This window comes from Hippoglossus hippoglossus, chromosome 20 (assembly GCF_009819705.1).
Source record: "Hippoglossus hippoglossus isolate fHipHip1 chromosome 20, fHipHip1.pri, whole genome shotgun sequence".
Classification (NCBI taxonomy): Eukaryota; Metazoa; Chordata; class Actinopteri; order Pleuronectiformes; family Pleuronectidae; genus Hippoglossus; species Hippoglossus hippoglossus.
This window is the reverse complement of record NC_047170.1, coordinates 13,391,836-13,403,368: the sequence shown is the minus strand read 5'-3', so window position 1 is coordinate 13,403,368 and position 11,533 is coordinate 13,391,836. Positions and strand designations below refer to the sequence as shown.

The 11,533-nt window shown below is 41.9% G+C and overlaps 1 protein-coding gene across 2 annotated transcripts; it reads right to left on the bottom strand.

Moving 5' to 3' along the window:
* Positions 1 to 817: 817 nt before the first annotated feature.
* Positions 818 to 6,469, bottom strand: si:ch73-206p6.1 (phospholipid scramblase 1). Of its 2 annotated transcripts, none has more exons than XM_034572907.1 (7): positions 6,225 to 6,469; positions 5,512 to 5,591; positions 4,439 to 4,481; positions 4,102 to 4,322; positions 3,773 to 3,934; positions 3,170 to 3,331; positions 818 to 2,621 (listed from the first exon to the last, which is right to left on the bottom strand). In XM_034572907.1, exons 2-7 carry the CDS (start codon positions 5,578 to 5,580, stop codon positions 2,592 to 2,594), a joined length of 687 nt encoding a protein of 228 aa, XP_034428798.1. In that variant the 5' UTR covers positions 5,581 to 5,591; positions 6,225 to 6,469; the 3' UTR covers positions 818 to 2,591. The 2 variants fall into 2 exon arrangements, with proteins under 2 accessions (XP_034428798.1, XP_034428799.1); XM_034572908.1 differs by having other exon boundaries at positions 2,481 to 2,621; positions 5,512 to 5,603.
* Positions 6,470 to 11,533: the final 5,064 nt, after the last annotated feature.

Genomic DNA, 11,533 nt, shown 5'->3' with positions numbered 1-11,533 from the left:
AATATTTTTTTTGTAAATCATGTCATCTCTTGCTGCGCATGTACACGCCTCCACTGCTCATTGTTTTCTAACCACAGCTATAGGAGTCAGGGCTGCACTTGCCTCATATGTTCCAGACAACTATTCCAGGAAATGTGTTAAACCGACACTTACACAAAAAGCCTCGTTCTCACCATGACTCATGGGAATTCATATAAGTCAGAGATAGAACAAGGTACTTATATGAAAGGTTAAACGCAACAGACGCGTGGCCTCAAATGTTTCGTATCAGCAGAGTGGCCATTCAACACAGTCCTTCTGATCTTTTGTCGATTAAAAATGAAAAGACTCTATTATACCAGAGTTGTAACAGTTTGAGAAAAAATTACAGTTTGAGCTGAGACAGTAAGAATGGAAGCACGACCTTCGTCTTTAGTCGACCCCGGAGCAGCTCTTTCCATTGTTGTGTGATTAAAACAGGGATTTTCTTTACTTTACACCAAAGGTTAACTGCTTCAGGTTAATGGGCTTATTTGAAAACGGAGAAAACTTAATCGTCTAATTTCCGTTTTTTCATGTAATCGTTTAATCTACGTTTCGACGTAATTGGTCCAGTCAATTACTCGCTGCGGCAGTTTACATTTTTTTCTTCCGACTTTTCAGCTTTCACCTGAGCACTTTCAGGAGGCTGCGCTAAAACAAGATGACGGTGGCAAATGAGCTCCACTAATTAACAAGCAAGGTTCAGTGGTTTTACATTAACTTTGACAAGGTCTGACCATTGTTACGCTCACTGTGAGAGTCTGCACTGGAGGGAGGACTCAAGGCCAGATAAAAAAAATCTTATTTTGAGGCTCAGTGAGTTTTGGAGCTTAATGGATCTGACGATTTACAAAAAACCACAAAACAACAGCACACATCACACTTGGGTTTTATTGAAGCTCAGCTCACAGAGTTAGTTTGCATTCATCGCATGACAAAATGACAACATGGTTCATTAGTTCACAGTATTAGTGCAAAAGTAGAAGAATAAGTACTTTAACTGTTAAATATACTACAAATAGCTTAATTCCCTTTGTATCACATTCTGATTTGAATATTTGGCTTTTAAACACAATCACAGAGCCTTTAGAGGATCCAGTACCAGCCTCTACTGTTAATGCTTCTTTAACCAAAAATAATGTTAATGGCAAGAATGTAATTCAAATTTATACATTAAATCGAATAGTTTCTCAACAACTTAAGCCATAAAAACAGAGCAATATGCAAAAATACATCCATCTGAAGCACTCGATCACATAGTTTCGTCTTGAAATGCTGCTTTTAAAAGGTAAATCCACTTATGGTAATTCTACAAACAAGTGTCATTGCACTGAAGGCAGAAAAACAACACTGTCCACACAAGAAAATATGAGTCTGCCAATGGAAACACCTCCCAGCGGGCTGTGTATAATACTTCATACAAAAATAAAAAGCCTTTTAAGCTTTTAAGGCTTAATAACTAACTTTAGATGGGTGTTTTTAACCATCTGTAGAATGATGATGCTACAAAGGAACCGTAATGTTGATGTAGCACATAGCTAATGTCTTTGCTGCAATACTTTCCAAATCAGACTGATTGCCACACTCATCAAATCAACTGTATAATGCTGCATCAGCTGTATTTTCTGAGCTTTGCATTTCAAACTGTTAAATATGTAAAGTAACAGTGGAATAGATTAGAAAAATCCAGGATGCACCAGGATATCTATTCAAAATATGACATATAACATTAATATATATATTATTTAATGTACAAAACCTCCTCCAAAGTACTCAAACACTGAGGTGTGGGATTCACAGAGCCAGCAGGTAAGCAGCCAACACTATTTTACAGTACCATGCAGTTCAACCTGAGTTTGTCCAAAAATATACAATGTCATCAGACTCTAGTATTTGATTAAATTTGTTCATTCGGGCATTATTTTTAAATGAAAAGCTGGCTCCCTCTAGTGGACAAGACCGGGACAGCATAACATGCTGTAAACCTCCCCCGGAGTCGACAACGCATAATTGTTATGGCATCAAAAATATCAACTTGATTCCTATGATAGTTCATGATTCTGTGAACACACACACACACAAGTGCACTCGTAGCACACGGACACGAAAAAGCTGCGTGCACCTCACACACTGATGTTGACAAATAACACAAAATATAAAAATCAATAAATAAGATCTAGGAACTAATGCAGCACACGAGTCCTGCAGGTCTCACAATATAACGACAAGCTGAGTGATCTCTACAAAGTAACATCTTGACTATTGATCTGACCAAAGCACACGAGGCTGACCCCATCCAAACTATGACGAAACACAATTCTTCCTTCACAAACGTTTCATTAACGTGTTTCTGGTCGTTATCATTTAATTTTGAAGTTTTGCACCCCCCCCCCCCCCAGGCTTCACTGTTCATGCAAAATGAAAACACGTGGATACCTCTCAGTACTTTCTTCACACCATCCGTTGGACAGGTTTGCTCCATGTCAGGGCTTTCAGTACTGATCATCACGGCTTTATGGCCTTGTTCTTCCAGGAATGTTGAATGCTTTCTCGGAAATCCCGCTCGGCCCCTAGTTAGTCGTCTCAAAGAACATGAAATCCTGTGAAGAGGAAAAGAGAAGAAAGTGTAAATACTGTAGAAAAGCAAAACATTAAAATGATATTAAGGCCTTATTGCAGTAAAATACATCAGCCAAGGAGACATATTCGTTCATGGATACATCACTGCTAAAATTGACTGATATCTATGAGTATGTGAAAATTGGTGCAGCTTGATTGAATTTAATGGTGCCGCCGGGCCTTGGCGGAGGTACGCACTTTACTAACATTCACAAATGTAAGTCGTGCAACTGCAGAGGGAAGTGCCGACAAGCTGTTTTGCATTTGTGTCGATCGGCTGGTTTCAGGTCGCATTTCCTACAAAATGTGGAACCAAGTGGTGCATGAAGAGGTGCGTACATGAAACATCCAAACACACGTGAAGAGGAATACATTCCCCAAATAAAAGCTGGGTCACATTAGATTGTTGCAACTGTAACAGCAACAATTCGGGCAACATTTCATTTGCTATGAGAGAATCCTTCGAAAAAACGAAATGTAACTGTAACTAACCATGGAGTCGTGCTAAGATGCTTAACATTTCACTTACGATGAGGAAACATGCGCCGATCATCACAGCCTTCATCCTCACGTCCAGGTCCATGGGGAACTGGATGCCAAAGTTGTCTGCATCTGTGAACATTTCCCGCAGAAGTCCCGTCCACTGTTTACTGATCTTCCCGATTTTACTGACTTCATCCATGGTGAGAATCTGAGGACGAGACAAACAGCCAACGTGTCGCGTTAAGATAAAGATCAGTCCTTGAACTTATTCATTTCATTGGAGGGAGATCATGTTTTTTTTTATGCCCGTTGCCACAGCGACCACAGTAATGACTTCAAATCTGCTGGGTGATATCATGGCTCAGTTGGCTCCTCCCCTGGTAGAAGGTCCGTATCATTGACCCAAATCCCTGTCTCAGCTCAGTGTAATAAAAGCAGCTGAGCCGTGGAACAATGGCCAGACTGTACCACACAGGAGCGTGCCCCCCCCGTCCAAGCTACAGTGCACTTTGATTGGAAGCACATTTCCTTCTCAGAGCACAAGGAGGATCCAGTACAAAAAAAAAACACCCCCAGAGGGCGGGAATGTTACCGTGTCATGTTATGTTTTCACCAATTTAATGGTTTTCTTGTGTTTAGAGAAACCCACCTCAAAGTCAACATCTGGGAGGCAGCTCCATCCACAGAAGGGCCCATGGATCTTCAGCACAGGCTCGCAGTGTTCGTCCGTAACCAGGAATTTAGGGGAGAACGGATGCCACTGTTGTACAACGTACCCCACTGTGTTACCAGGGGGGGACTGCACCTCCAGCTGAGTGATGGGTTGTGGGAGAACAGGGTGTGATTAGTAGGCATGAACTGTTTCAAAAATACATGTAAATTTGAAGCTTGGACAATATCGTGAACCGCAACCGCGGCGAACTCTGTCATTTCAGGGACACAAACGGATCGTGCTTAGAAAGAAGAGGCTCCACTCACCTCTTGCAAACAGCAAGGGAAGCAGCAAGACATGCACTTCAGTGGCCTGGTGACGGTGATGACCTCCTGTCCGTAATTGTCGAGCACGTGGATGGTGAAGGAGCGCATGGGGCCGCAGCACTGTCGACTCAGGCAGTCGTTCTCCTCGACGGCGTAGAACACGTTCTGACCCATGGCGTTGCGGACTTCATACTTGTTGTTGCTCTCGAAACCGACGAGGGCTGCGTGAGGGTGAACGACACGTACGGAGGCGTTAGTGGTAAACGTTCCCAACGGCACAGAACAAACCAGGAAGCAGTGATATTTTTTCAGTTGTTTCATTGTTTACGTTTTGTACCTTCAACAACTTCCACTTTCTGTTTGATGAGCAGCTGGTCCACCTAGAAAACCAGAGAACACAAGTTAAATCTGCAACAACAACAACAAGAGCAGGGTGAAGGCCAAGCAGGCGACTGTCTGGACCCCCGAGCTGAGGAGGGGGCCCCTGAGAACAGTTGATTATATTACTCCACAGCAACAATAATTGTGTGAGAACCCAACTTAAATTCTATGATCGGATATGTTCAGGTTCCGGCTTTTAGAGGTTTGGTTGAAGACTAGAACGTCTACATGTGTGTATATGATGTATTTGAGATGGTAGTGAAGGTTTGTACTTTACTACTTTACTATTATTTATGTGTATAATGTTGACGATGAAAGATTTGTCTTAAGATTGGAATGATGTGGTTTGATATCACGTGTTTTTTGACTTTGGTTTGGCTCAACGCTGGGCCCCCAAGGTCCCCTTTGCCCGGGGTCCCCAAGGTCCCTTGAAACGCTCCTGGTAGTAAGGTGACTAAATGCTAAATAGTGTGATAGGGCCTCAGTAACTAGATCAATGGTTTTGGACTAATTTTGTCTAGTCTTTGTTCGTATTATCTTTGCTACTATAGTATTTCCCACTGGAATATGTGTGAGGGGATTTCCAGCCAGTTGCTTTATTTCTGATCTGAAATACATTATTTTCTGACTGAAAATGTCCCAAAATACTCTTTCGTGTGGGCTGAAATGTTCTCTCCTCCTGCTGTGCACGTACACTGGACTCTCTGTAAACAGGAAACCCATCTATAGCTTGTCCCACGAACCCACAACAGCGTGACAGTGAGCCAGCGTGCACAATAACACTGAAGCAGCTACGTTCGAATGCAGACATTTTGTTTTTCATTCGACAAAGACGCCTAAACCTGCTGTGGTGTATTTGTGCGAGTTTAAATATAAAAACAGGAAACTAAATTAAATATAAAACAATTCTATAATTCTATAGACTACTAGAGACTGGGAGACTGAGTTATAGAAGGCGGCAGGTGAGGTTGTTCCAAATGAACAGCTGACATTACATTAAACATGTCAGATATAAATAAAGACGCTCACCTGGGTCAGGTATTCTAGTCCTGGGGGGCAGCCTGGTATCTCCGGGCTGGGCACAGCATACATATCCATCTTTATCAGACCTGCAGGCAGAGCTGTCGATCAATGGGAGGATTCAATCGGAGATATGGCGCCACCTTGTGTTGGTGCAGGTGAGAGTCATAAACAAATCGACAGATGGATGTTTTTTCTATTTGTCTGTGTAGAATCCAGTGATTTGAACTGTGTGGAGGAATGTTGGAATGTGTGGAGCAACATTATCCATCTGCCACACGGAGAGTGTTTTTATTATAATAGATAAATAAATGGTGGGTGTTATGGAGGGTGGGGGGGCGGCTGCAGACCCTCCATGGTGGGCGACACATTAATCTTGGCTGGATCTGGAAGTGACGGACTTGTGACGGGAACGCAGCACCATGAGAAATCCTCTTACTCCGCGTGTGTGTTTGCACATAAACCACCAGTACACACATCACAACGTGTCTGTGAACATGTAGCTCACATCACTGCACATCTTTTACGACTCGTTATGTCAAACGTGGACGATTCATCCGTGCGTAAAAAAGCGCGCACGCCGAGGAACGATGCGATCCAATCTCTCATCCACAAGACGCTTCCTACCTCCAATACTCACGTCTCACAAATACATAACGTGTGCTGGAATTAATATTAACCATGAGAAACACAACTGTAATGTTAAAATGAGGAATACTCACCGATATTTCACCTGCTACTTAAAATAGAAACAGGCCACTCCGGAACCAGGACATGGAATAAAGCTCTAATCCCATTGGTCGCCGTCACCGGACTTCCCATGTGCCTGGGCCAATCACGAGCAGGAGTGTAGAACCGAGCACAACAGAAGCAGCTGTGATGCACTAGAGCAAAATCCAATAGAATCGATCTCTGTGTCAATAATGCGCATAATGAAACTGGATCAGAGAGGGGAAACACACAGGTCTGTTTATTTCTCAAAAATTCAACGTTTTAAGAATGTTTTCAATCATAGTTTTTTTTAGGGTTTTATTCTACCTCTAGATGTCACCATGGATACACACAAGCTGAATGAAAAAGGTGTTATTATCTCATAAAAACAATGTTTGCAATGATGAATCTCATTTTCCATTTTCTAATTACCACAGCATCACTCTTTCAACTGCACAGAATAACAATGTCCCTGATGCGCGTGGATTGAGTGGAGATATTAATGATATGCTCCCAAAAATAGCACGTCTCTTCTATTAAGCTGCGTTTAGACTGTCAGGTGTCGAGCAGTGATTGTGTTGCTTCTCCTGTATTACAGCAAATCACATGTTATGAGAGAAAGTGTCTCATCAATGCAGCGGTGGAGTAATTCTTCAAAGCTGTAATCACAATGCTTTACTGCACGTCACTCAGCTGCAGATAGACAAGCAGTGGAAGCACAGAGGTAAAAGTTCTCTGGATACGATAAACAGACGTACTCAGCAAATTCAGGACATTTATAAATGGCTACATTGGATTCAGGTCGAGTATGAGAAGGTGCTGAGTGTGGTTTTACTTTTGTGATTTATCTGCAGGAGGCAGAAGACACAGACGCTTTCAGAATGTGTCACTTGTCCTGTTCTGAGGTTTTAGCACAGGAGAAAACAAGTTGTGAATCAGTTAACAAACGGATTGTTTAGTCAGCGTAACTCATATTTCTGTCACCAATCAACCAGATTCCTCTTTCGTAAAGGAAATAATCACAGCTATTATGCCAGCGAACTAATTCCTTTGATCAAATGATTGATAACAACAGTGCAGAGAATGAAAGACAAAAAGATCCCTGTTCGTTAAGAAGCAACTATTGACAGATAAATTATGTAAAAGAGCTGAGACTTGACGAATTGGAGACTGTGAAGTTATTTATTTAAAACAACAGACAGACTGGAATGACACTCACCTGACGACATACTATCCTATGACATTTTAAGTTTTTACCACTGAAAACGTACGTGTGAAGACCTCAATCTGCTTCTTTCAGGGTTGTGACCATGATGCTGGTGGACATGTTTCTGAGGCTCAAGTCCATAAGTTTCCTACCTGGACACTTTGTGGTGAAAGTGAGTACATGCCTGTGTGTGTGTGTGTATCTGTGTATCTGTGTGTGTAAAACCACTTTGGGGTTTTAGTAAATGAGAACACTTCTGATGTCTGTGTTCCTCCGGCGCTCCCTGCAGGGTGAGAATTTCTACTGTTGTGAATTGTGTTAATTAGCACTACAACTTAATATGAAGGATTAAACACTGTCATCATTTTAGTCATCAATGAACAGCTTGATATAAGTGAATGATGTGATAAAAACCTCTTAAAAACACAGCAATATTTTATATTTTTCAATTAAACAAAGCACATTGACATTTAAAAAATCTTTCTTAAGATTGCAGTTGTAATACTTTTGAACTGCAATGCAACACTTTTGTTTTAACGTATGATAAAGATTGTCATGTATTTGTTTCACAGTATTTTGTACAAACTGGTTTTTTTTATGTCCACATGCTCCAGAACTTTTCCAAGCAAGTACTTTGTGCTTTACAGTACAATATTGTATTATTTTATTAAAACTTTAATCAACTTCACTGAAATTCTCCACTTTTCTTTATCATACATAAGAAGTATATATATGTAAGAAATTCTCCACAGCTCTATTCATGCCAGGAGACCCTTCCACACTAAGAGATGCCCCCTGCTGTTAATGCTGAGAAGTTTTAAACAGTCAGTGGAAAACAGCAGCTGTCCGATAGTTGATGAATGGATTTTTCACATAAGCTGTCAAATAGGATTCAGAATTTCCACAATCACAATTTCATATTCATTTCACTATTATCATTACTTTCAATGACACATACAATATTCTTTCAATAAGTGCCTTACTTTTTTGTTCTTCCTCTGATGAATATGAGCCGACGTCACTTTCTTTGTCTTCTCTGATCTCTCAGTCCTGCAGTTAACTCAAGATCCTTGTTCCCACAACGTTCATATTTTCTTTTTCACTCAAGTAGTGACACATGTGTGTATAAGTGTGTCTTTGTCTTTGCATTGGCTTGTATTGAGTAGAAATTAAATAAAAAAATTAAAAAACATCTGTCTGCAACATTGATGTCGTGTTGTTCCAAATGACAAAACGTTTTATTCATGGTTCATCTATAAATGCATGGACATCATAAGATAGTTTCACCTGATTTCTAACCTTGACAGTGGAATCCCACGACGCCATGTACAGTCGGTCGTCATACCAACACAACTCACTGACTGCATCATCATGACCCATCAGTGTTTCCTGCCGCCTGCCGTACGGGATGAAGTAGAAATAACCAGGGAGCAGAAGCATTTTGAAGTCAGGAAAATCTGTTTAAACACCTGCGAACATGTACAAACACATTGTTGTCCCATGAAGAGCACGCACCAGTTTCACCATCTGCCAGCATCAAACATGACGACAAGGCCTGAAAAACAGACGTCATCCAGAGAAAGAGTCAAGGAGGAGCACAAGGAGAGATGGTGAACAGGTAAGTAAAGTAAAAGGGTGCACTTTGACTTGTGAGATGGTTTTGTCAGCAGCCACCTGTCCTCATCACCTTCTGCTCTAACAACGTCCTCAAAAATACATTTCAGCAGTTACTAATTTCAAAACACAAGGCAGATGAGAAGCTGGTGCAGCCGCATGACGCCTATTTGCTTTGCATGAACTTCCTCATACTTCAACCAGAGCTTTCATTTCATATGTAAATCAGCAATGGAGCTGTATTTGTGCTTTGTTCCCTTCACCAAGGAGGTTATGTTTTCATCCCAGTCTGCCTTCTTTGTCGGTTGTTTTACTGGTTTGATTTACACCAAATTCTGTGGAAGGATGTGAATCAGGAAAGAACACACATCAGGTAGCAGATCCAGGAATTTAACGTCATGAGATCGGGTGTTTTTGAGATCTTGATAAAAGAAAAACTTACTTCACTCTCCCGACTGGTGAGTTGATGCTGGAGCTCCGAGTGATGTAAACCGGGGCTTGATCCTCTGAGGGTCTGGGTCCCAAAAGGAAGTTACCTGAGGCCCATGATGGGAGAATCCAAATCCAGACTCAGCTTGTTTTCCAGGAAGCTGCAGTCCTCCCCGTAAAAATCCTGGATCTTCCCGTTTGTTCAGATCTGAGGATGAGTTCTTTCTTGGCCCATGTTCCATCCTTTCACCAAGTTTTGTGAAAATCAGCCCAGTACTTTTTTAAAAAAAGGTTTAAAACAATAAACGTCCTGTGGAACAATGACCTTTGACCCTTTGTGTTTCGTACAGTAGGAAACACAATAAGAACACTGACCCGTTTCAAGCAGTTTTATTCAGTACTGAACATTTGGCTGTTTCGAGTTTGAAGACACAAATATAACAAAGAATATAACGGAGACACACAGTTGATGTGCACTTGAACTTTATGGGCCGGTTATTATACTTTAAATCCACTGGAGAGCAGTGTTGAGCTAATGGTGCTCGGGCCTCGTGGCCATTACTAAGACTAATGCAGAATTTGCCTTTTCATTGTAAAACAGAACAGTCACAAATAGACTCACAAAGACACACACACACACAATACACACACACTACTGTTACAAATGACGTGACGTTGTTGGGCCGAGTCTCCTTATTTGCGAATACAAATTACCTGATTTCCTCAAGCGCTACTGATTTCTCCCAGAAACACTAATGAGAACAAATGATGACTCGCGTGCAGATCTGCTGACACTTCAGGCCCAGACGACTAAAACACGTTTTTAATTGATTCACGTTACAGCCATTTCCTATGGTGACCTGAAATAGCCGAGAAAACACTCAGTTGTTCTCTGCGTCGCAAACAAACAGATGTTTTAAGCCTCAAAATCTGTTTTGCATGGATCTTTCCCCCATGATAGATTCATATTTTTTACATTTTTGAGCTTGTGTGTGGTTAAATTTAAACCCACTACGCAACACGTGACATAAATGGAGCCGCTAGTAGCATCAAGGGCCCGTTTTATTATCCCGACTGTCCAACGAAAACACCGAAACTTATGTTCTTCATCAGCGAGATCAAAAGAAAGTAATGAAACGGCTTTGAAATGGTGGCGATCTCCGCTCCCATCTGAATAAACACAGCGGACAGTCGGGGGGTCTTTGAGAGCCAGTCAGATTGTCTTCCTGACTCCAAGAGCCCAGTTACTCCCAACAGGGGTTTGGATGTGTGTGTGTGTGTGAGTGAGTGAGTGTGTTTGTGTGTGTGTGTGTACCAATTGTCCCTGCTCTCTGCATTCCTACCTGTTTTCCCATTTTTCTGTGTGTTTTCTTTTGTGCGTGAAGGTGGTGCTCTTTACCCGCGTGGGTAATCTTTCGTGCACTCCTAACGAGGTTGTCATATCCGCCGCATAATGAGGAGCCTAAAGATGAATGTGAAAATGCCTCCATTACACCGCTTTCATCCTCTTGTTCATTAGGTTAGCATAAGGTTACAATACATTACTCCGGTCCCAATGTTCCACACGTACACAATCGCACACATTCATGCACATAATATCACCTGGACAAACTTAACCCTTGACTGAACCTCGACGTATACCCGGATTCTCTTATAAATATCCATATGACAAGGGTTTTGCATGACAATATATGTGTAATTCACCCTCTCGTAAAAAAGCAAATCTATTGTGCACGTTTTCATCATCTGTGCACGTCCAAATTTGCCCCATTCGCCCGCTTTTGTTATTCCGTCCCTGTCTCCTCACCTCTGCCCGTCCCTCACCTCCCTCCCCTCCCCTTTTCACTCCCATCCCTGCACCCCTGTCAAGTGCTTTGTTTGCTGTGACTTTCCATGTGGTTATCTGAGCGGAGACAGTGTGCCTCACCCTGGCACAGGACCTCAGTTTCCACGGCAGCTTTATAATTGTTTTGGACGCCTTCCAGACGCCACTGGATGCCGAGGCGTTATTGATGTCAAAAGAAACATGTATGAAACCAGGAGACGTGGAGGCGTCCATATGGTTGCGCA